The sequence below is a fragment of the Globicephala melas genome, chromosome 4 (assembly GCF_963455315.2).
Source record: "Globicephala melas chromosome 4, mGloMel1.2, whole genome shotgun sequence".
Lineage (NCBI taxonomy): Eukaryota > Metazoa > Chordata > Mammalia > Artiodactyla > Delphinidae > Globicephala > Globicephala melas.
Window position 1 is genome coordinate 129,576,578 of NC_083317.1, and position 26,091 is coordinate 129,602,668.

General features: G+C 46.9%; 1 protein-coding gene across 2 annotated transcripts in view; it reads right to left on the minus strand.

Moving 5' to 3' along the window:
* Positions 1 to 14,008: 14,008 nt before the first annotated feature.
* The window catches only part of EPHB1 (EPH receptor B1), a 428,052-nt gene continuing 415,969 nt past the window's right edge, over positions 14,009 to 26,091 (minus strand). For both annotated transcript variants that reach the window (XM_030873427.2, XM_060298586.1), the window contains exons 14-16: positions 20,920 to 21,113; positions 18,888 to 19,043; positions 14,009 to 15,487 (exon numbers count right to left, since the gene is read on the minus strand). In XM_030873427.2, the coding sequence (XP_030729287.2) occupies positions 15,379 to 15,487; positions 18,888 to 19,043; positions 20,920 to 21,113 (459 nt within the window). In that variant the 3' untranslated portion in view covers positions 14,009 to 15,378. The remainder of the gene's footprint in view (positions 15,488 to 18,887; positions 19,044 to 20,919; positions 21,114 to 26,091) is intronic.

Genomic DNA, 26,091 nt, shown 5'->3' on the forward strand with positions numbered 1-26,091 from the left:
GAGGAAAGTTCCCTCTATGCCTACTTTCTGCAGGGTTTTTATCATAAATGGGTGTTGAATTTTGTCAAAAGCTTTCTCTGCATCTATTGAGATGATCATATGGTTTTTCTCCTTCAGTCTGTTAATATGGTCTATCACGATGATTGTTTGCGTATATTGAAGAATCTTTGCATTCCTGGAAAAAAAACCCACTTGATCATGGTGTATGATCCTTTTAATGTGCTGTTGGCTTCTCTTTGCTAGTATTTTGTTGAGGATTTTTGCATCTATGTTCATCAGTGATATTGGTCTGTAGTTTTCTTCCTTTGTGACATCTTTGTCTGGTTTTGGAATCAGGGTGATGGTGGCTTTGTAGAATGAGTTTGGGAGTGTTCCTCCCTCTGCTATATTTTGGAAGAGTTTGAGAAGGATAGGTGTTAGCTCTTCTCTAAATGTTTGATAGAATTCGCCTGTGAAGCCACCTGGTCCTGGGCTTTTGTTTGTTGCAAGATTTATAATCACAATTTTAATTTCAGTGCTTGTGATTGGTCTGTTCATATTTTTTATTTCTTCCTGACTCAGTCTCAGCAGGTTGTGCATTTCTAAAAATTTATTCATTTCTTCCGGGTTGTCCATTTTATTGGCATAGAGTTGCTTGTAGTAATGTCTCATGATCCTTTGTATTTCTGCAGTGTCAATTGTTACTTCTCCTTTTTCATTTCTAAATCTATTGATTTGAGTCTTCTCTCTTTTTTTCTTGATGAGTCTGGCTAATGTTTATCAATTTTGTTTATCTTCTCAAAGAACCAGCTTTTAGTTTTATTGATCTTTGCTATCATTTCCTTCATTCCTTTTTCATTTATTTCTGATCTGATGTTTATGATTTCTTTCCTTCTGCTAACTTTGGGGTTTCTTTGTTCTTCTTAATTGCATTAGGTGCAATGCTAGGTTGTTTATTCGAGATGTTTCCTGTTTCTTAAGCAGGATTGTATTGCTATAAACTTCCCTCTTAGAGCTGCTTTTGCTGCATCCCGTAGGTTTTTGGTCATCGGTCTCCATTGTCATTTGTTTCTAGGTATTTTTTTATTTCTTCTTTGATTTCTTCAGTGATCACTTCATTATTAAATAGTGTATTTTTTAGCCTCCATGTGTTTGTATTTTTTACAGGTCTTTTCCTGTAATTGATATCTAGTCTCATAGCGTTGTGGTCGGAAAAGATACTTGGTACAATTTCAATTTTCTTAAATTTATCAAGGCTTTATTTGTGACCCAAGATATGATCTATCCTGGAGAATGTTCCATGAGCACTTGAGAAAAATATATATTCTGTTGTTTTTGGATGGAATGTCCTATAAATATCAATTAAGTCCATCTTGTTTAATGGGTCATTTAAAGCTTGTGTTCCTTATTTATTTTCATTTTAGATGATCTGTCCATTGGCTAAAGTGGGGTGTTAAAGTCCCCTACTATGATTGTGTTACTGTCAATTTCCCCTTTTATGGTTGTTAGTATTTGCCTTATGTATTGAGGTGCTCCTATGTTGGGTGCATAAATATTTACAATTGTTATATCTTCTTCTTGGATCAATCCCTTGATCATTATGTAGTGTCCTTCTTTGTCTCTTGTAACAGTCTTTATTTTAATGTCTATTTTGTCTGATATGTGGATTGCTACTCCAGCTTTCTTTTGATTTCCATTTGCATGGAATATCTTTTTGCATCCCCTCACTTTCAGTCTGTATGTGTCCCTAGGTCTGTAATGGGTCTCTTGTAGACAGCATATATATGGGTCTTGTTTTTGTATCCACTCAGTCAGTCTGTGTCTTTTGGTGGGAGCATTTAATCCATTTACATTTAAGGTAACTATTGATATGTATGTTCCTATTCCCATTTTCTTAATTGTTTTGGGTTTGTTATTGTAGGTCTTTTCCTTCTCTTGTGTTTCTTGCCTAGAGAAGTTCCTTTAGCATTTGTTGTAAAGCTGGTTTGGTGGTGCTCAACTCTCTCTGCTTTTGCTTGTCTGTGAAGGTTTTAATTTCTCCATCAAATCTGAATGAGATCCTTGCTGGGTAGAGTAATCTTGGTTGTAGGTTTTTCTCCTTCATCACTTTAAATATGTCTTGCCAGTCCCTTCTGGCTTGCAGAGTTTCTGCTGAAAGATCACCTGTTAACCTTATGGGGATTCCCTTGTGTGTTTTTTGTTGTTTTTCCCTTGCTGCTTTTAATATGTTTTCTTCGTATTTAATTTTTGATAGTTTGATTAATATGTGTTTTGGCATGTTTCTCCTTGGATTTATCCTGTATGGGACTCTCTGTGCTTCCTGGACTTGCTTAGATATTTCCTTCCCCATATTAGGGAATTTTTCAACTATAATCTATTCAAATATTTTCTCAGTCCCTTTCTTTCCTCTTCTTCTTCTGGGACCCCTATAATTCGAATGTTGGTGCATTTAATGTTGTCCCAGAGGTCTCTGAGACTGTGCTCAGTTCTTTTCATTCTTTTTTCTTTATTCTGCTCTGCAGTAGTTATTTCCACTATTTTATCTTCCAGGCCACTTATCCATTCTTCTGCCTCAATTATTCTGCTATTGATCCTTTCTAGAGTATTTTTAATTTCATTTATTGTGTTGTTCCTCGTTGCTTATTTCCCCTTTAGTTCTTCTAGTTCCTTGTTAAATGTTTCTTGCATTTTCTCTATTCTATTTCCAAGATTTTGGATCATCTTTACTATCATTATTCTGAATTATTTTTCAGATAGATGCCTATTTCCTCCTCCTTTGTTAGGTCTGGTGGGTTTTTACCTTGCTCCTTCATCTGCTGTGTGTTTTTCTGTCTTCTAATTTTGCTTATCTTACTGTGTTTGGGGTCTCCTTTTTGCAGGCTGCAGGTTCGTAATTCCTGTTGTTTTTGGTGTCTGTCCCCAGTGGCTAAAGTTGGTTCCGTGGGTTGTGTAGGCTTCCTGGTGGAGGGGACTAGTGCCTGTGTTCTGGTGGATGAGGCTGGAGTGTGTCTCTCTGTTGGGCAGGTCCACGTCTGGTGGTGTGTTTTGGGGTGTCTGTGGCCTTATTATGATTTTAGGCAGCCTCTCTTCTAGTGGGTGGTGTTGTGTTCCTGTCTTGCTAGCTGTTTGGCATAGGGTGTCGAGCACTGTAGCTTGCTGGTCATTGAGTGAAGATGTTGTTGTTGAGATGGAGATCTGTGGGAGATTTTTGCCATTTGATATTACATGGAGTTGGGAGGTCTCTTGTGCACCAGTGTCCTGAAGTTGGCTCTCCTACCTCAGAGGCACAGCACTGACTCTGGCTGGAGCACCAAGAGCCTTTCATCCACATGGCTTAGAGTTAAAGGGAGAAAAACAAGAAAGAAAGAAAGAAAGAAAGAAAGAAAGAAAGAAAGAAAGAAAGAAAGAAAGAAAGAAAGAAAGAAAGAAAGAAAGAAAGAAAGAAAGAAAGAAAGAAAGAAAGAAAGAAAGAAAGAGAAAGAAAGAAAGAAAGGGAGAGAGAAAGGAAGGAAAGAAAGAAAGAGGATAAAATAAGATAAAGTAAGATAAAATATAATAAAGTTATTAAAATAAAAAATAATTATTAAGAAAAAGCTTTTTAAAAAGTAAAAAACAAACAAAGAAAATGGACGGACAGAACCCTAGGACAAATGGTGAAAGCAAAGCTATACAGACAGAATCTCACACAGAAGCATACACATACACACTCACAAAAAGAGGAAAAGGGGAAAAAATAATATGTCTTGCTCTCAAAGTCCACGTCCTCAATTTGGGATGATTCGTTGTCTATTCAGGTATTCCACAGATGCAGGGTACATCAAGTTGATTGTGGAGATTTAATCCACTGCTCCTGAGGTTGCTGGGAGAGATTTCCCTTTCTCCTCTTTGTTCGCACAGCTCCTGGGGTTCAGCTTTGGATTTGGCTCCGCCTCTGCATATAGGTCTCCTGAGGGCGTCTGTTCTTCGCTCAGGATGGGGTTAAAGGAGCAGCTGATTCGGGGGCTCTGGCTCACTCAGCCTGGGGGTAGGGAGGGGCACGGAGTGCGGGGTGAACCTGTGGCGGCAGAGGCCGGCATGACATTGCACTAGCCCTAGGCGCGTCGCGCGTTCTCCCGGGGAAGTTGTCCCTGGATCCCGCGACCCTGGCAGTGGCGGGCTGCACAGGCTCCCCGGAAGGGGGGTGTGGATAGTGACCTGTGCTCGCACACAGGCTTCTTGGTGGCGGCAGCAGCAGCCTTAGCGTCTCATGCCCTTCTCTGGGGTCCGCGCTTTTAGCCGCGGCTCGCGCCGTCTCTGGAGCTCCTTTAAGCGGTGCGCTCTTAATCCCCCCTCCTCGCGCACCAGGAAACAAGGAGGCAAGAAAAAGTCTCTTGCCTCTTCGGCAGCTCCAGACTTTTTCCCGGACTCCCTCCCGGCTAGCCTTGGTGCACTCACCCTCTGCAGGCTGTGTTCATGCCGCCAACCCCAGTCCTCTCCCTGCGCTCCGACCGAAACCCAAGCCTCAGCTCCCAGCCCTGCCTGCCCCGGTGGGTGAGCAGACAAGCCTCTTGGGCTGGTGAGTGCCGGTCAGCACCGATCCTCTGTGCGGGAATCTCTCTGCTTTGCCTTCCGCACCCCTGTTGCTGTGCTCTCCTCCGCGGCTCTGAAGCTTTTCCCCTCCACCACCCGCAGTCTCCGCCTGCCAAGGGGCTTCCTAGTGTGTGGAAACCTTTCCTCCTTCACAGCTGCCTCCCACTGGTGTAGGTCCCGTCCCTATCCTTTTGTCTCTGTTTATTGTTTTTCTTTTGCCCTACCCAGGTACGTGGGGAGTTTCTTGCCTTTTGGGAGGTCTGAGGTCTTATGCCAGCGTTCAGTGGGTGTTCTATAGGAGCAGATCCATGTGTAGATGTATTTCTGGTGTATCTGCGGGGAGGAAGGTGATCTCCGCGTCTTACTCTTCCGCCATCTTCCTCAACTCCCTGTAGTATGTATTTTATGCACTATATATTTTTTTCTCTAGTATACATTAAGATAAATGTATAACTTTTATGGCTTTAAAGAATTTGGACATGTACATCCTAAAACCCTCTTGCCAATTGATGCATTCTTGGAAACCCAGCAGGTTGACCCCAAGGTCGGCATTTCAGTCACAAGAAAATCTCGGAATAGTTATTAGCTGAAGAAAACCCCTCATATGGACCAATAGGCCCAGAAATTGGGTTTTAATCCAATGAAGAGGTTTGGTTTAGCACCAGAAAGGACGAGAGCAGGCAGCATGCCTAGGCAGCATATTGAAGACGTTTCCAGAATCCAACCCTTGGTCCAGGATGACAGGCAGCCTGGGAACCCACTCAGGAGCAAGGCAAAGCTCAGTTCCAACCTCGGCAGACAGGCAAGGTGAAGGCAGAAATGATCAAAATGACAGATAACACGCAACTGTGAAGTTCACACAAACCCCACATCCACAGATGTTAAGGATTGACCTTATCAGATGCAAGAAGGCTTTTTACAGCAAACCCCGGGCACTGATTAGCCTTCTATTTTTAGGTCATGTTTCCAAATCTCTAGAAGCAAAATAAACTAACTGATACCAGGCAACATTTATGGAGCACTCCCTATAAAACAGAAACTAGCCTGGGTGATATATAAGGGCCCCTCTTTTCCCCTCACAAAAACCTCGTGGGGTAGATAGTATTATCCCCATTTTACAGACACAAAGCCTTGGAGTGTTAATAATGTCACCAGTGCTGAGTGACAGGACTGGGATGGCCAGCAGAAATTCCTGCGAGATTCCTCGTTCTAGTGACAGTATACTTGGTGATTCAGGGAACACACTTCAGACAAACAAGCTGGGTTCAAATCCTCACTCTTCACTTGATCTAGAACAAGCTTCTTGAACTTGAGCCTCGCTAGTTAATTCATTTGTGAAATGAGTATACTAATACCAGCTGTATAAATACTCGGAGTGCCTGGCTCATAGCAAGTGCTCAAAAAAAAAAAAAAAAGTAGGAATTGCTATTACCAATTATATAATTGAATTTGTGATTATTATTTTTGAGAACTTCTCAAGTGGCCATAATTCCGGCCTCACCCCAGGAATACCTCCTCTAATTAGCTGATAGAAAGACTCACTTTAAATTCTAAATGTAGCATACTCCTAGCTCTTATTCAGACCGAAACCTGGTATAGGAGCCCTAATTAGCTTATCTGCCTTGGAAAATCTCTTGGCTGTGATCAGAGGTCCTGGAGACGTCTGTGGTCACACAGAAAGCCCAGTTGGTGCACCAAACCCCACCAGCCTTAAATGCTGTGCACTCTACTCCCAGACCTCTCCTAATGCCTCTCCTAATAGGACTTGGCTGTCACCAAGTCCTATTGCCCCAGCAGCATGGAGGGGACTCTGTCAACACAGAACCACAGCAATCCAGCAAAGGTGGGCTAAGTGCTCGGTTGGACTTGGAAGCAGCATCTTCTATTTGTACAGCTTAGACACTGGACAGTTTCTGAGGAGGTCTTCATTTCCTGCCCCCGCCCCTGACATGGGCAGATAGAGCCCTGAGCTCACACGTCACCGCCCACCTGTTCATTCAACAGAAGCCACAGCACCTGGACAGGGAGACATCACTGTGCACACTCAGGATTGTGTTCGGCAGCAGTAAAGCTCCTGGGAGAACAGCCCCGCCCCACCCCGCCCCCCCAGTTTTGTTGTGTTCCTCCTGTGTGAGCGCTGGGGAAGCCACAGTTGAGGCTGGTGACCTGCCCAAACACACACCAAGCTTGAGCGAAAAAGCCAAGGGTCCTCCCCGATCCGTCTGACCTGAGGTCCTGGCCTGTCTGTGGATGGGCAGTGCTGTCTCCTACCTTCCCTTGTCTGCTGGCTGCCTGGCTCTCCCTGTGGCTGAAGCCTTGGTCTCCAAGCAGGCTTCTCCGTGCCCTGAGCTATAGTTTTCCCTTTACATAGCTCACAAGGCTATGCTAAATTTATGACTTCATGGTATCCACCCACCACTCTGCAAAGCCCCCAGAGTCCAGCAGCAGTCTCATGCATGTTGGTTGAATAAATGAGCAGAATCCTTGCTTTGCTATTACCAGTTTCTACTCTCCAACCCCCCCCCCCACCCTAGTTCCTGGAAGTCTGGGGTCCTGACCCTGGACTCTGCCCTCTGGTGAAGACCGTCTAACCCTGAAGCATAGATAGCCCAACCCCACTGCCTGCCTGTTGTTCAGCCCTTCCACTCATTAGGATGTCCATGAACTTCTCCTGGACTTCCGAATCCTGACCCCGATGTGCCAGAGTGACCACCTGTGGCCTCTTACTACCATCCTAGCTGAGCCTGTTCCCCTGGACGGTTCCCCTGTTCCCCTAGGCCTGTTCCCCTTCCATTCTCTGTGTCTGATGCTCTCTTGTCCAATGCCCAGAGGTTATCTATTTCTTCACCCCAGGGCACCCAGACAGCCCCTTCCTTCTGGGCTTAGTTTCCCTGAGCCTGGTCATGCCTCTCCTCCCATAAGTATTTATTATACGTGGTCCCTGGGCAGGATGCTGGAGACACACAGATGAATACAGTCCATTCCCTGCCCTCAGGGAGATCACAGACTAGAAGGTGAGCCATAGGAGATGAGAAGGAGGCTAGTGACCAGGCAGATGGGGCCACCCTCACAAGACCTGTGATGTTTGAGCTGGGGCCTGGTGGGCTTACAGGCAAGGAAGTGGAAGGGATCCTAGCACAAGGACAGCCATGAGTACAGAAACAGAGGTGGAAAGGGCAAGGCAGGCAGCAGGTGCTGTGGTGGGAAGTTTGGACTTTATACCTTTGGTGGTGAGTGGCCACTGAATCGGAGTGGGAGAGGGGCCTGGGAGGCTCCACATGCATTCCTCACCATCCTCTCACTGTCCGCTTATCCATTTCATCACAAATGGGCCTGCTTACCTGTTGCTCTAGCATTGCAGTGGCGAGGCCCATGGGTTCAGTCACGGCTCTGGAGGTCTGCACAAGGGGCTGCGGGAGCCATGTGATTAAGTTGGGAGGAGCTGGGAAGGTGAGCTCAAGGGTTCTGCTAGGAACTCCTGTCATTCTTCGTTTCACCCTCCAAACCAAATTACAGTGATTGCATTTTCAGCCATAGAACCCATCCGGCCACACCCCCTGCCTTCTCAGGGCTTGACCCTCTCCATGAGCCTCCTTCTCTACTTCTCTCCCCATCGACTCCTTTACACTGGCCTTTTTTTTTTTCTGGCAACACTGAACTAAGATGTGAGATCTTAGTTCTCTGACCAGGGATCAAACCCATGCCCCCTGCAGTGGAAGCGGGGAGTCTTAACCACTGGACCGCCAGGGAAGTCCCGATCCCTTTTCATCGGCTTTTAACATGCTCAAGTCTTTCCCACTAAAAAATAACAACCAAAGGAAGACTCATCCAGCTACTTCCTTCTTTTTCTTCTTCCCTTCGAAGTCGAACTTCTTGAAAGATTGTGATGGCCTCCCTGTCGTCAATCCAGCCAGTGTCTTCTGCTACCAGTTCTGCTGAAACTGCCCTTACCAAGGTCACCCATGGTCTCCTATGGCCAAGCCCATGGGCAGTTTTCAACCCTTGCCTCGTATTAGCCCTGCTTGGTGGCACTGAACCCTGGTGCTGCTGCTCTCTCCCTGAAAGGCTTTCCTTTGGCTCCACAGACACAGCACACTCTGGCTTTTCCTTGTTCCCTGCAGTGGCCCCATCCCCACTCTTCTGTGGGCCTCCCTTTGCTGGGGCATCTTTTAAATATGGCTGTTCTCAGGATTCTGGGTCCTCTCTCCACCCTCACATTCTCATGCAGGACACTCTTCCACTCCCATGGCTTTGATGACCACGGAAGTGGAAGAGTGTCATGACGAAAAAGATGGCTCCCAAATCTATATCATCAGCCCAAATCTTTTTGCTGAATTATGAACTTCTGTGTCCAATGGGCCATGGGCAAATCAAATTCATATTGTTACCCCCCTCCGCCATTTCTTCCTCCTTTTGTATCCCTTTTTTTCAGTGAATGGTATCAAAACCCACTCAGTTGCCCAAGCCAGAAATGGAGTGTCATCCTCAACTCCTCCCTCCCTCACCCCTGTCAGCTAATCCACCTCTGCCTTCTGCTGGTCTTACCTCCTTCATGTTTCTTGAATGGGTCCACTTTTCTCCATTCCCAATGTTACTTCACACCCCCACCCAGGCCACCATCATCTCTTGCCTACTTTATGGCCTACTAGCCTTTTAACCAGGCTCCCAGACTTGAGTCTAGTTCCTCCGCTCCATTTTCAATTTTGCGGCCAGAGTGATTTATAGAAAATATAATTCCCTTGCTTCAACCCACTTTCCACCAATTGCATTCAGAATAGTATCCAGATTACTTATGCCATATAAGACCCTTCATGATCTAGCCACTGCCTCCCCCTCCAGGTACCCATATCCAGAATCTTATTTTACAGCCTTGCTGAACAGCCCATGATCCCACACACATGCCACCTACTCTATGGCTTTTGAACTTTTATCCATGCTGCTGCATCCTCTTCCTACAATACAAGTTCCATCACTAACATCTCCCTCGTCCCAATTTGATAAGTCCTTTCACTCCTCAGTGAACTCCCTCCAGAATGCCTTCTTTGACCCCCTAGGACAATGACAGTGCCCTTCTCTGGCTCCTATGGCCATGTTTATTTCCCCATTGAAGTTATTTACGAAGTTGAGTTGTGCAATAAAGAAGGTAGCTGAGACTTGCCATCGTATTCTGTGTCTGAAAGCCATTTCCAGAGCTACATTTGTTCATAATGTACTTGCCAATATGAATTTAAAGATCAGAAAAGGAAATTGAAGTCTTATTGGAGTGAAGAGAACCTCTCTCTTTTAGGAGAACAGCATAGCATGGGCTCAGCATCTCAGTAGCTTAGAAGTGGCTTATTTGCCCATCATTTTGTTTGCTTATTTTAACTTCTTCTGGTGAATGTGTGGCTACAGGAAGTCTACAGGAGTAAGGGTGTCTTTAGAAAGGTAAAACAACTCTTAGAAGAAAGTCTTACTGGACAGGGAGTGGCAAAGATGCAAATAAAGTTTCCCTGGCCAGGAAAGTCCTGCCTATCCTCTTTGCCCAGCTGGACATCTTCCTGGAGGGACAAGGGCCTGGTTCTGCTTTCAAAAGGCTGGGCCACTCACTGTGCTTAATTGCCCTTCCAGTTTGCCTCTATTGTCCCAGGGATGGTGCCGATTTCATTTCTGCCTCTCAGGAACTTTGCACGGTGACTGACACTCAGTGGGAGGCTGCTTTCCCAGGCTGGTGCTCTGGGGAAGTTCATGACATTGTATCAAAGATGCAGGGTTGAAAAGGAGTGTGTTTAACTTCACAAAACTAAAATTAGAATAGCCTACAATTGATTGTAGTTAAGAGTAATGAGAAAGATTCCAACCAAATACCTAGGGATTCACTTCTTTAAAAGCCTGTTGTTAAGGTCATGGACCAATGCAGGTGTTGTAGGACATGTTAGACTTTCTCAACTCAAACTTGTTTAAGCCACCAAATATGTATGGAGCACCTTCCTTGTGGCAGGCGGTGTGCCAGGTACAGAAGTGAATAGGATGTGCCCTGTGTCCACTCTCACTCTGGGGATCACCAGAAGGTTATGTCTGGGAACGCTGTGTGCCAATCATGACTCCCAGCAACATGAGACCCATCAAGGGCCTGTGATAACATGGTCAGCCCAGGAGGGATGCAAGCATGGAGGGAAAGGCGTGGAGGGCTCTTCTTTTCTCTCAGGTGGGTGATACAGGTCCATCTACCACTGCCCGTGGGTCTGTCCAGCCCATCCACCCTGAAGTGGGGTCTGCAGAGTGCATTGTCCCCCATCCTTACCCCCACCCCCAGGACTGTTGCTCTCTGAGAGGGACAGAGAGTTTTTTCTCAGACCTCTGTGCTCCTGTTCTATTCTCAATTGGAAATTGCTGATCTCAAAAGACTCCCAGTGGTGAATAATTCACCTTTTGACCCCAATCAGCTTGAATGACCTTCCTCCATTTGATAACCTTTCTGTGACCTCAGTGACTGCCCTGTACAGCCCGCAGCCCTCAGGCCCATTGATAATTTGGACAATACAAAACCTCTGGCTACTTTTGAAAATGACCCTGTGACTTCTATATGAACTGCAAGGTGTGGCCATGAACACGGAGCTCACTCTGAGGGATCTTAAGTGTCCTTTGAGCCTTCCTGGTGGCAGTGAACCCTGGATGGTGCCTGTCTGCTGCTGGTACCCCATCACGCTGTGTTTCTCCCTTGCTTCACTTTCTGGGGGAGGAACTCATCATGCTTAATCAGTTGGTGCCAGAGCCACTATTGTTTCAGAAATGATAATGAAAGTTCCAGGCCAGCCCACAAAGGCTTTCCTGGAATGAAACATAGCTGGTGGCATCTTTGTTAACTGATGCATTGAAGATTCTCACCTTCCTTCCTGTCTCATCCTTCCTGCCCTCCAGTGTTCTTGGAGTCCTATAGGCTTCAGTCCTCACTGGTTTCTGTTCCTCTTCATGAATGGATGGTCAAGGGTAACTTCTAATCCTCATTGGATTTAAATTATCCTAGGGGTCCTCGGTGTGAGCCCAGTGACCTGGTTCTACACATAACTTGGGGAGGGGGTTACAGGGAGGTGGAAGGAGACACATGATCTTAGAAGTACGTATACCTATTCAACATCTAAGAACTTCAATGCTTTTCAGATGATGCAATAAACACGTGTCTGTAGATTAATCTACTCTATTCTTCATTCCTATCTTCGAGTATTAGAGAGGGGCAGGGAGGGGCCACAAGGAGGTGAGTCATAATCTCCAAGGCTTTCCCACAAATCGCCTCCATTCCCATAACTCCTGACCTAGGAACATTAATTAAGCATCTCCCACCTGCCTCCTATGTCATCCCCGCCCCTGTGACTCCTGGTGGCTGCAGGTGGTTCCCCTGGGAGCCATACCCTGGGCAGCACTGCATGGCTGTAGGTTCCATTTCTAACCTGGCTCTCAGGGCCCCAGGCCACTGACCACTGTGCAAAGTGTGTTTTTAAGAAAGGATCTGAATTAGAATTAATTCTCTACCACATGGTGAGGCAGCCTGTCTAACTGAAATTCAGAGGACTGGGGTCTTGCTGCCACTAGCCTTCTCCCCAGGGAATTCTTTTCACGGTGTGAGTAAAGTCCCTTGGTGCTAAAGTGTAGGTGGGCACTGACATCTGGTGCAGGAGACCAGCCTCTCCCATCCCTCACGCCCAAGAGTGTGAGGGTTCATTTCCCTCTTCCTGGGCAGCCCAAGAACCTCGATGCCTATCATTGCCTGAGTCAAGGGCTTTATGTCTATTATTACTAATTGTTAGGAAGGTAGGTTTGTGCAGTGCAGTGCTTCTCCAAGTGTGATCCCTGGACCAGCAGCATCAGTACCACCTGACAACTTGTGAGAAATGCACATTCTTGGGTTTCCCTTCTGAGATCTACCGAATCAGAAAACTCGGAGGTGGGGCCCAGTGACTTGTGTTTTATTTAACACACCCTCCAGGTGACGCTGATGCAGACTTAGGGGTAAGCCCTGCTGGGATGGAGAGTAAGAGCACGGAGTCAGACAGCCTGAGCCACATCCTGGCTCCACCATTGTGTGATCTAAGATAGGTCTTTGTATTTCAGTGTCCTCACCTGAAAATGGGGAACAATAAAGCATCTGCTGAGAGTTAATACATGTAAAGTCCTTAGAAACATGCCTGGCACGGAGGGCCTGCCCCGGAGTGTTAGCTAGGCTTCCTCCAAGGTAGTTATCACCAGCTGACTATGCACCTGACGAAACTGATGTCAGAGAGGTTAGAGACCTGCCCTTGCCCAGAGGGAGTACACAGGGTTTCACTCTCCGGAGAGACGCTGCCTTTCGGGCTATGGAGGGGGCGATCTTGGCCTGTGAAGCCGTGCTGGGCATCTACAGGGAGGGGCCGTGTCCAGACTTGGTGACATTCTTGCCACTGGGAACTATGCCTTGAGGTGCCCAGGCCTTGGCTCTGCTGACCCCTCATGCTTTCCCCTTGTGTATGTTGGGTTCTTTCTCTTTCTCTCTTTTGTGGGATCTTACAGACAAAACTTACTAAAGGGCATGACATGACCTTCACCTTGACCTTGCTTTGTCCACAGCCAGGAGATGGGCTGGCCTTGGTGGAGGCACAGTGAGGATTTCAGGCTCAGGAGGCTGCCTGAGGAATTTGGTGACAAATTAGAATTCATTCCTGTGGAGAACTGAGAGTAAATTAGTTGAATTGCTTAGGCTTGTAAAACATGGCATGGACTGAGGTCGTGGGGGTAATTAGCAAATTGTGCATGGAATTGGTAAGCTATTAATAAGGAAAGTTTTCTCTTCTACTGGCTATATGGCTGGATGGGGGCCCCTTGCAGCCATATGCCAATCTGCTGAGACAGTTCTCTCCATCTTCTCCCAGCCCACTAAGCAAAGGGTGGAGCTTTAAGATGGGGCTTCTCTGCATCAGAGCTGTACCCCCAGGCCTAAGAGCCTCTTTGAAAGGGCCTCAGAAGGTAAGGATCTCTCCAAGTACAAAGTTACCTCGGAATAGGGAAAAAGGCTCATCTCACCTTAAATATGTTTGAAACAAGCTACGTGGGAAACCTAGTTTCTTTCGCTGCCGCATCCCCCCACCCCCCGTAACTGTACATTCACGGACCCCACAAGGAAGCAGTCTGGAATAGTCTTCAGTGGCTTTTACAGATTTGGCCTGGATGTGAACTTCTCAAATGCAGTGTGTAAACCGAGCTCAGGGCAGATCGTGCGTTATCGGTGATTGTTTATGTTTATTTGCCAGTGACTTCTCACGCTGCATATTTGAGGCTTCAGAGCCTCCTATTTATTTAGTTCTTCCTTTGGGTCACTCCGTGAGAGTGATTCTCACAAACTCTGCTTCTCGGGAGTCCCTGGGTCCAGTCTGTGTTTCCCTCCCTCCCTCCCCTATTAGGGGAAGAAGGGCAGTTATAAAGGATTCTCCTACAACGTGGCGTCTGGGAACACACACTCCGACACCATTCTATGTAAACCCAGACATGCTTCTGCTCATTTTAATTAGACAGATAAAATTAGCAAGGAGATTAAGGTAGAAGGAGAAATTAAAAATATTTAAATGTTAGGTGGAATTTACAAAAGTGAATTGAACACTGTGGTACAGGAAGGAATACAGAGAAACACAGACACATCTGAAACATTCCTCGGATGTCACACAGCTTAAGCCAGTCCCCAGACGAGGGAAGAAGGACTTGCCCTCGCCATCTTGAATTGTAGATTCCAGGGATGTGGAAGAACATTCTCCAGAAACACCTTCCCTCTCCTTCTCTTCAGATGTCACCAAGAATAGTGAATCAGTCAGTCTCATTCTCGAATGTCCCACACTGCATCCAATTCAAACCCACTCACCTGTTTCCTGTCTGAATTTGCAAGCCCTCTGGAGTTTTTTTCCCCCTTTTCATTTTATTTTTCTCCCTACCCTGTCTCCTCATTGAGCCAATAGGCCAATGGAGCCAATCAGAAAACCAGACCAACAGCATGCCCTGGCCCCTTTGGATCTTCCAGGGTCGAAGACTTCCCAGTTCTTTCTTGTTTGCATCTGTTACGAACAAGTGGTCATTTTATAACACAGACATACATAGGCGTGCCCTTGAACACGGAAACAGGTTTTTCTTTTTTTTTTCTTTTTCCAATTTGTGGTTTCTTTTTTCCTTTTTGCAGAAAATGCAAACAAAAGAAAAACAAGGTTTCAATTGAAGGTACATCTCTTCTTCAATATGAAGACATTAATTGAATTGGTTGGATTCCCCATGCAGTGGTCAGCAAGGTCCTTTGGCAACTGACAGAACATCTGGAGACTCAGGAGCTGGGGTTTGTTTGAAGAAACTTCCCTACACGAGTCATGAGCAAAGGGAGATGGATGTGGGGGGAGGGTGAGGACTCAGGGAGGAGGACAAAAGGAGAAAAGAAAAGAATGTCATTGGTGAGGAAGAAAATGGGAAATTGCTTCTGTTTCTTCCCTCTACCTCCTTCCCTTTCTTCTTGTAGATGGATGACTCCAGCCCACCCAGGGTGGGAGCTGTGTTCACGCTTGGTGCCCCAGACACATATTGTTTTGTCTTCACTTCCGTCAAACATCACCTTTGTGTATTTTTATTCTTACATATTTGGTTTCCCACGTCATCTTAAACCTGCGTCTGTCACTGAGAAATGAAGGTTGCCTATTAGGAATAGGTCCAGTTTATTCTTCGTTGATGAGAATGCACTTCTCAGCTGAAAAGCCAGTCTCTCCAGGACATTCCACAGTGGTCAACCTCTGGATCCCCCCCGAGCCTGGTCCTTTTCCTTCCTCTCCTCCCCACAGAAAACGAGAGTTCTCATGCCATTGCCGTTGGTGATTGACTCATCTGGACCCTCATAGACAGGATGCTGTTCAGGATCTTCTTCTGATGACCTGCCAAGGTGACGCCTATTCTCAGGAGGTCTCTAGGTGGGAAAAAGCCACAAAAGAAGGCACGTTAGTGCTTTTCACAGATCAAAACTCGTCACAGAAGGCAAGCTCCTGATAATAGTGGGGTAGGCAAATAAAAGTGTTTAAACTCTAATGAGCCCAAGTTTACCCGAGTCTGAAAAACACCTAACTAGATATTCTCTTGCTCTATCTCACTTCCTCCAAGCAGTGGCCCCCACCTCCAATGCCCCCTCCAACTTAGATGACCCTGGAAGTGCTGTGCCTTGTTGCTTGCCTGCGGGTTCTGGAGCAGCCCTTACTTGTGTCCATGACCCTAGGTGGGCTAGAACTTTCCTCTGCTATTTTTTTTTTAACAATGCAAGCACACACTGTATGGGGCTTCAGTTATTCTGTGAGGTTTCTGCCTAAATTAGTGATTGCCCACTGTGATTGAAAAGATGTGAGGCTTGCCTGGTTTTCTGATGTTTTCCCCTGAGTTTCCATTTTCTGCCTCTGTTTGAATTTTAACGTCATGCATTTTTAAGAAGGGTGATCTCAAAATAACTTTCAAATATCTGCCCGAGCAGGAATCTAAGGAAGATGTTTAGGGTAGGGATTTGCACTGGATTCATCTCTGAACTGTGAATCTTAATATGAACAAGTTCATGGCTTATACTTGTCTTTGGGGAGACCCATACATCTTTTTTTAGTTAATAATATTACAGTACTTGAGTGCTTCCCATGTGCCATATACTAACTTATTTATACCTATGGAAGCATTTCATAAAAACTGTCAAACCACTCAGAGTCAATGATAATAATTTACCAGCCATCATTTCTCATGTGTGTCCTGCAGGCAGACAATAGGCCAGTTGCCTTGTATGTACTATTCCACTTACCTCTTAGCACAAACCAAGAGGTGGGCACTATTATTATTTGCCCCTTTCTAGAGTAGGGCTCAGAGAAGTTAAGTAACATGCTCAAGATCACACAGCAGGTAAGCAGTGGAGGAGCTGGGCTTCAAATTCAGGATGGCCTGGCTCTCAGCCACCCTGCAGGGCTGCTCTCAGAATTCTTCTAACGTCCTGACTGTATTCCCTGAGGACCCCCCCTGCCGCAGCCGAGCAGATCGCTCTGTGCACTGTGCACAAGGTGTATGAGGAGGCCCCTGTGCTGGGCCCCCGTCCACAATGCCTGCGCTCTCCTGACCCCTCCTTTCAGCTGGCTCTCAGTCCCCCGAGTGCTGTCACTGGTCTAGATTGTCAAATTGCCCACGTCTTTTCAGCACACAAGTTTGAGAGCTATGCTTGGATTTTGAATTCACAAATGGTCCCTCAATCTACTTTATTTACGTACACATATTCTTTTCCTGCCTTTTTTCTCTCAAGTAGCAAACGAGAGTGCTCCAATAGTGTGTGGACATTTTTTACTTTGAAGTAAATCCCTTACTTTTCAGTTTCACTTTCCTTTTATTTTTCCTCTAGCTCTTTTTCATGTGGCTATTCCCAGACTGAGGGAATTACTCCATTTGACTCCTTCAGTTTGTGGGGGATCGGGTGATGATGGTCCCCGTACGCAGCCCCAGGACAGTGGGAAAGCAGGCGCAGCCCTGCCTTCATGGACGCCCACTCTGCCCCTGAGCCCCGGCATGCTTTTCAACTCTGTGGGCTGGGAAAGCTGGTTCTCCACTGGGAAGGGGTTAGTGTTTATTTTTGGTGTCTGACGATAACTCATAATGGTAAGGACGTTTTTAGGCATCACCAGGAAATGAACTCAGGTTTGAAAAAGTGAATTCTGGTGTTGAGTGGATCCAAGGCTAGAGGCACATCCAAGTCATTTCCTGGGAGAAACTGGAGGTTCCATCATTTCAGGCAAGAATAAACTTGAGAGACATGAAGCTGGACTCTATGAAGACTGACTGCAGAGCCGGAATCTGGGTTGGAAGGCTGACTTTCAATAAGCCATCCCCCTGGGGCTCAACTACTCAGGATGGATGACCCCCGCCTCTCCCCTGGGACTCAGCAACTGGCCTGCCCCAGCAGGGAATCCCAGCACCCAGCACTGAACCTGACACAGAACAGGTGATCAATAAGTGTTTGTCAACTGCCTGGCGGACTGATTTATCCTCTGTCAGGGAAAATGTGTGTCATAGGCTACCAACCCTGGTGCCGTTAGTACACGTCACAGCTGGGCAGCTGGTAAGGTCCCTGCTCTGTGTGTGTGTGTGTGTGTGCGTGTGCGTGTGCGTGTGCGTGTGTGTGTATGTATTCAAAATTCGACTTGCCCACTCTATCCAGTGGTTCCCAAGCTTTGCTGCACATTAGAATCACCTGGGGAGTTTTAACATCCTGATGCCCAGGTCTCACCATGTACCAAATGAATCAGAAGATCTACATTGGGTGTAGGAATCAGACATCAGTAGTTAAAGACGCCCAGGCGACTCCAGGGTGTGTATAGCCAAGTATGGCCCCATGTGGCCCTGGATGGACAGGCTGGAACATATGGACCCGGCAGTCAGGAAAGCAGGCTTCTGTTCCCTCTTTGTCACTCCTGATGGCCGAGTCTTCAGGCACTAACATCACCTCCTTTCTGAATCGCTGAATAGAAGGGGTGGAACTAAATAGAGATTTCCCAAAATGCAGGCCCAGAAAACCCCACCCCTCTGAAATACGCTTCCATGGTATTTAATAATTTTATGTGGGTTTCTTTACTTCGGGATTTCTTACGGCCTTTACAATGCTAATATGTGGAGTGACTCTCCAAGAGAGTGCTAAAGTGCTCAGTATTTCCCAAATTTATTTGACCATGGGACCTTTTTTCCAAGGAGAACCTATTAACATTTCCCAGAGCGGGTACCGCTCAGAACATTCTTGGGGAAATGATGGACTACGTGGGCCTTTAAGACCCTTTCTGGCTCTCATCTGATTTGAATAATTTTAGTTTTTGTATTCTTCCACACTCTTATGGGGGTTGCAGCCTAGAAAATAACTAGTGGGGGATGGAAACGTCGGCTTATTTACAAGCGCTGTCTAAGCACGAAGACAGGCTCCCAGTACATCGGAGATTGCTGCTGAATCAGGCTCTGCCTCTTCCTGCTATGCTGTTTAAAGTGCTGGCTGGCTGTGTTCTTTCCAGCTGGATGCTCTCTTTGATGGGCTGAGTTTAAAAACTTAAACAGAGGAGAGACTCTCAGTGATTAGGCAAATGACATATGGCTGTGACTTTGAAGAACTCTCATTTGGGACCCAGAATAGATCTGGGCCTCCCCACCCCAGCCCTCCGTCTTCCCAAGGCGCTTCCCCACCAGGTCCGATTCTGCGCTGAGGTGGAGCCCTGAGGATGAGGCCAGAAGGCATGACTTGCACCACGGGTGATTGCAGGCAGGGAGCCTTGACCCCACCCATGGGCCGGACAGAGGTGATTCCCGTCACTCACTCCGACGTCATCTGGGTGACCAGCTGGAGGGAGGTGAAGCCGGCGGTGAGGAAGCTGTCCCTGTACTGGACCATTTTGATGGCACTGAGCCAGTCATCCACGGTGGTAAAGGCAGTGAAGTCCGGGATGGAACGGTCGAGCAGGGGCTGGGAAGGCCTGGAAGACAGAGGGGAGTAGGTGACCCCACAGCTGCAGGGGCGCATGGGCAGAGGCACACTCTGGGCGGATGGCAGACTTCATGGAGGTTCAGCACCCCTGGTGGGATGAGGATTATGCAGGAAACCCAGGCTGACCCTTCCTTCCCTACACAATCCTGAGCTTGCATGGTTTCTCAAGGCCAGGTGGCCAGTCCCCCTGGCTCTGGGCTCTGTCCCATGCCAGTCAGCCCAGATGGGCAGACTGGCACAGCAGGCAGTCTGAAAGGAAGAGAAGGACCACAACTCCTTTGTAAACTGAAATCTAAGAGCTTCACCAACCAAAGATATGCTCCTTTAACAAATATATAAAGTTCACTGCAACCTCTCCAAATCTATCGGTAACATTTTTTCCTCCGGGTTCCGTCCTCAGCTAACTGAAAGAAATGGAACAGAGCAGCCCACCACTGACCTTCTCGGGCATGTTCTCAAAGCAGAACCCCCCACCCCAGGTACCCAGTCCAGAAATCAGGGTACCATCTTCACATCGCCCTCACTTTCAGCACCCATGCCCAACCCTTCACCAAGTCATAAAGATTTGACCTTCAAAATCTCTCAAACTCAACGTTTCTTTCCACACCATTAGCCTGACTTAAGATGCTCTCTTCTCTACCATGGTTACTACTGCCATGTCCTCCTACCAACTCTGTCTTCATGGTCCCCTCAACAACAGGTCCATGTTATATCCTGGTGCTCTTTAAAATATGGAGATGTGATCCTGACAATAACCCAACTCCTGACCTGATTCATGTCAAACCCTTCAGTGGGTGATCATTGCTCTGAAAACCAAGCTCCGAAGTCTTAGCAGGGCCTAAAGGCTCTGAGTGTCTGTCTCTCGCCCACCACACCAGCCCCAGTCCCCACCTGGTCCCCCCACAAACTGCACTCCCAACACGCTGGCCCTGTCCTTCACACACTCGGGCCTCTGCACATGCTGTACCCTTGATCTGGAACCCTGACTCTCTACTCCCATCTTCCTTTCATTCAGTTAACGCACCCTCCCTCCTCAGCTCGCAACCAAAATAACAGGCATCAGGGTCGCCTCCCTGACGCCAGACCAAGGTGTATGCTCTCCAAGCATCAGGCACTTCCCTGCCGCACTGGCCAGTGAAGTCTCAGTTTGTATTTCTTTGGGCAATCATCTGATTAATGTTCGCTGCTCCTAAATGATTCTCAGCTCCATGAGGGCATGTCTGTCTTGCTTATTCTATACAGCCAGCAAGGGCACAGTGCTTAGCACATAAGCACCCAATAAACTCTGGTCGAAAGGATGAATTAACAAATGAGTTCACTCTGCAAATGTAAAGGAGTGATGTACAGCTGACTGTGGCTGACAGCTGACAGTTCTGTGCATTTGCTTATAACAAATCCAACTGCTCTGAATTTCTTTGTCCCACATCAGTCAGGGCCTTTACCTGTTAATAGGTTGGCCAAGGTTCCAAGTCTGCAGCTCCACCTGCCTCATGCGCTGGTGTGGTTAACAGAAAGGGTGCCTTCCTGAAACAGGATTGCCCACAAGTGGGGTCTCATACCAGTCAGACCAGATACACTCAACTACTACAGAGCCCAATGCCCAGCCCATCTGAGGCCAATGGAAGGTAGAGATACAGATATGTTATCTTTTCATCTGTCTACAGCCTATGCTGGAGGCAGGGAATATTTCAGAGAGATAGAAGAGGAAAAGGAAGGGAAGAGTCTTGGAACTTCTTCCATCCGTGGATAAGCTCAGCTGTCTCCCCCTTGCTCTCAGTAGACTGAAGGCTAGGAGCCTCGCTCTGGACCCTGCCTGACTGTGAGACCACTCACCCCTAGGATCCACCCAGTTCCACTAGACTCACACGGCGGTGATGGTTGCCACAGTTTTGAGACTTGCTGGGTTCCGGATCATCTTGTCCAGGGTGTTGACAATCTCTGCAAATCGGGGCCGGCTGTTACGGTCTTTTTGCCAGCAGTCCAGCATGAGCTGGTGTAGAGCAGCTGGGCAGTCCATGGGTGGGGGCAGCCTGTAGTCCTGCTCAATGGCATTGATGACCTGCAGTGACACACATGGGAACAGGTGTGATTGGGGATGAGCCACCAGCCAGTCATTCACAAATTAGCTTCCGAGGATGGAGCCTCCTTACCCCAGGTGCCCCGCCTTCTGTGCTCCTATACCTCCCACAGTAAGAGATTTTACATGTACTTGGCTTTTCCCCCTACACTGTGAGTTCCCAGAAAGCAGGGCCCACCTCTTCTTGTGCCTTTGTGTCCCCAGCACTGGCACAGGGCCTGACATGCACTAGATGGCTGTAAATGTTTACTGAAGAATGGTTTGAGCTTCTCCCTGAGAGGACGTCAGGCCCAATTCTGCCTTATTGGCAGCTGGTGGCACCAGGGCAGATGAAACAATGGCACATGGGAAACGTGCCAACTATTTGCAAAGGACACCCACCAAAGCCCATCGTGACCTCATCCTTTCACTGCTACGGGAAAAGAAAGTGGGAGAAGGGATCACAATTTGATGGAGGGCCTACTCCATGCCAGGGACCCTCTAGATGCTTCCTAGGCACCTTCTGCCTTAACCTTCATGAGGCAGCGACAGGAATTGGGTAGAAGATAATCTAGTTAAACAAATTGGTTCGGTACAATGACAACAGTGGAAATAACAAGGTGATCCAACATGAATATCTCCAATCAGGTTTTGTTAATTTTCGCAGACTCCAGGGGACAGTTTTGCAAAGATTTTAGGATCTTTAAGTCCTTTTTCTGTTCTTCAGATTGTTGTGTTTTTCACCCTTTACTTCTTAATTTCTAATTCATTTAAAACAATTATGCCTGCTCTGTAATTTATTATAACACAATGGAAGGCCAGGAATACAATGCAGGCCTTAAGATGTTACAAAAATGTGCCTATTGAAATGGAAATATACTCACATTGTAATATTAGGCAAAACAGCAGGCTGCGTAAGTGCAGGTATGGTATAAAGCAGGTATGGTATAAGCTTGCTTTTGTAAAAAAGCAAGAATCAAAACAAAACAAAAACTAATAATTACACACATGCATAGAAAAGTCCTTGGAAGGATCTGTATCATGGAACTAACGGTGGTTGCCTCTGGGCGGGCAGAAACATGAATGCCCTTTGTGTTTTTCTTTTTGTTTCTTTGTATGTTTATTTTCTATAATAATTAGGCATTGACTTTACATTAATATAAACAGTTAAAGCACCTTTAACAACATAGGGAATAATTTGGAGTTCAGGGATTTTCAGGTATTTTTGCCTCTACTTTAAAAAATGTCAGATTCATTTCAACTGATTATTCTTTTTTTTTTACTTTGTAAATTGGTCAGAAAGTGAACATTCTCAATCAGTTTATAGTTTTACAAATTCTATGCACAGGATACAGGGCATGAGACGGGGCATGAGATAATATAATAACCTGAAGTCATTAGAGATAATCAAGGTGTATTATTCCTTCTATTCGATGTGGCAGAAAAACAAACAAGCATACAAGCCACACCAATGTGACCACTTTATAAAAAAACAGCAACTGGGAATATGCACTTTTGAATAATATTTTATACCACTAACAAATGTTTATCTTAGCCAGACTGTTGTCAGTCAAATTACCTGTTATCCTCTGAGGAGGGCATTTTAGCCCTATTTTCCCCATGAGGAAATGAATGCACAAACAGGGAAGTCATTTGCCTGAGGGCACGAAGCTACTAAGGGATAGGGTTGGGAAAAAATCACAGGGGTATCTGAGTTTAATTTTTTTTTTTAATATTTATTTATTTATTTATCTGTGCCGAGTCTTAGTTGCAGCATGCATGTGGGATCTAGTTCCCCGACCAGGGATCGAACCTGGGCCCCTTGCATTGGGAGCGTGGAGTCTTACCCACTGGACCACCAGGGAAGTCCCTGAGTTTAAGTTTTGAATACCTTGAAACCCACTCTTCCTAGGCTCTGTGGGGATGCCACAGGAATCTCAGCCTGGAGAACAGTCCTTGGAGCTATTTGATGTCTTCACAGTAGGAAACAGGGGTATGGAGCTAAACCAAGTAATCCATGAGGATGAATAGCCTTGCTTAAAACTGGCATCCTTTCCAGCTCCTTCCAAGCAGCCAGATTAAGGGGCCCTGTCACAGAGTCCCCACTCACCAAGGGGACAAGTGGGATTACCCACTGAATGGCCCCACGAGCTCTTTCTGGGCTGCCTAAGGACAAGCTAGGTGGGACCAGCAGGAGGGGCTGGTGTCCAAATTCAACTTCTTTTGGGGGTTAGGGGCCCCCAAAGTCTTCCAGTGTAGGGCAGCTCCTGTTCCCCTTAAACCACTGGCATTGCTGCCCAAATTATTTGATGACCAGATTCCCAAACACAAATGTTCCCCCCAACAAGATTACTCTCCCATCTGCCCGTAAGAGGAAGGAGCCCTCTAAGGGGGCCGCAACTCAGAGGTGTGACTAGCTGACCCGAGCACTCCTGGCAGAGCATCGAGAGACTGGGGACCCAGGCACGTGCTGACTCTTCCGTCTGTGAGCTTTCGACTGGACGCCACTAAGCTGCTTTTCCCCCCAGCTCTTCTGCAGGCCACCTCGTTGGAATTTTTGGAACACCATCCTGGCGTGTGTTTCTGTACTTCCTCTGTTTGTTTGATGTGCTGACTTTCCTTTTAAGAGGACATCAGAGAGTCACTGATTCCTCCTCCCTGCAGGTCCACAGGAGTGTAGCCCCACGCACTGTGTTAGTGATGGTGTGGCATTGCCATCAGGGGCATAGACCTTGGAGGTCTGGGTTCAGATCCTAGTTCCATTTCTTATTAGCTCCAGAAACTTGGGAGAGTCAGTTGACTTCCTGAAACTGCACAGATGGGGGTGTGAGAAGGATTAAATGACACAGTGAGGTGATGCGCAGTGAGCACCACACATATGAGTAGAAAGAATCCCATCATCACATGGAGGCTGTCACTGCGGCCACGTCTATTACAGTGGAGGTCTTCTCTTCAAAGAGGGTTGCTGTTCTGCTGCCGGCCAACTGGAGGTCCAGGAAGATGGTATTTGGGAAGCACCAAGCATATAGTGGGGACTTGGTAAATGCCACCTCCCTCTCTGTATCTCACCTTTCAGGACAGAGGATAGAGGAGCCCCCTTCCCATGCTCTTGTTTACAAATGGGACTTTATTCCATTTGCTATTTTTTTTTTTTTAATGTTTGGCCCCGCCTCGCAGCTTGAGGGATGTTAGTTCCTGACCAGGGATCGAACCCATGCCCTTGGGAGTGAAAAATCGGAAAGCACAGAGTCCTAACCACTGGACCACCAGGGAATTCCTATTTGCTATTTCTTCTAGATAACTTTGTTGTTATTACTCGAATAGATGCTCTGGGAGCATTGACGCTTCTTGCACATATGAAAAAAATAAAAGCTTTACCCTCCACTCCAAAGAAAAAGTACTACGTCATTAATTGCTGTATGGGTAATATTTATCTAGTCAAGTCTTTCTCTGAAGCACTATGCCTTTGGAGATTTTTGTTCTTTTTAAGGATCTGGGTGTTTTCTAAATTTTCCAAATACATATAACTTACAATCGAATTAAAACATCGTTATTTTGAAAAAGGAATTGTAGTCCTCTAATGGGGCTTTGGGATCACTCCCTGTCATGCCTGCTTCTCTGGCAGGTATGGAGAAAACAGGTAGGAGGCAGGAGAACCACTTTCAGTCCAAATGCCAGTGACTGCGTCTGCATTGTGAAGAAAGATATGGCCCAAGCTTGGGGGCAGAGGGGGTCCTGCTGAGCAGAATAGAAAAATCAGAGCGAGTCCTGGGCCCCTTTCCTTGGTCCACAACAGGATGAGATAAATGGATGCTGAAAAGACTGGAGATTGAAATGAGATCAGATGGCGTCTCCAGACAGAAGGTGATGGCGAGTGTGGCAGCGAGAACCAGTCTCGGCAGCTGTCACGGAGCAGGGCTGACTTGCTTTGAATGGTCTGCAGCAACGGGATGGGGTGAGGGCTGCCTTTGCTCACCTGTACCCCGAGATGGCAGGTGCGGGTATTAGGTGGGGACCAGGGACAGGTGGTCTGGACTGGGGACCAGGGCTGGAGCTCCTCTGGGAAAGGAGCAGGGCCCCTCCCCTTGCTCTCCTGTCCCCAGAGGGGCTCCTGGCTGCCCCCAGACGTGCACTTTTCATTAGTGAAGTTGGGCGGTGGGCGGGCTTCCTCGACCTTCCATGCGGAGGGAGAAAAGTGGAGGAGCTCAGAGCAGTGGAGGATCCAGGGCAGAGGGGGTTAAGATGAGCTCTGATGTTTCAGTAAAACCACAGCTTCTCCCCACAGACACTGCCACTCTCATTATCTCTGTCAATCAGATCCAAGCCGTAGAACTTCCAAGTTCTCTCTCTGGCTGACAAACTCTGTACATGTTCAAAGACCTTCCTGGGCTCCGGAAGCCCAATTACCAGCACTCTGACTTGCCTCTGCAATTCTCTTTCGTAAAGCCTTTCAATTGTCATCTGTAAAATCCTTTATTGCCACCACCTCAGTGGTTTCTGATGAGTCGGGCTGCAGCCCGAGCTGCTGGGAGCCCCTCCTGCCTCTCTCCCAGGCTGGGTCAGAAGATACCTTCTGAATGGGCAAAAGTCACCCTCCGCCTTCCACAGAGAGTGGAATGGTACTTGGAACAATGCTGAGAGGCTTTATTTTGGAGAAATACAATAAAATTAGAATAAACAGCTACTTTGCAGATGTCCTTATTCCCTTTGAGGCCCAGCTCAAGTGTCAAATATCTGGAAACCTTCCTTACCTCCCCCCAAAATGTTCCCACAGCCCTGTGTATGTGCCACTGGGCTATAAACCCCCCCAAGAACAGAGCCGACAAGCACAATGCTTAGTCACAGTTAGCATACCCTGAGTGTTCGTTGAATGAATGATTTGGGAATTCTGGAAGTCTAATATCAGAAACTTCACTTGTTTTCAGCAGAGGTGAATGCATTTGCTGAGAATATCTTGAATGTCAAATCTTGCCTGTCAGAG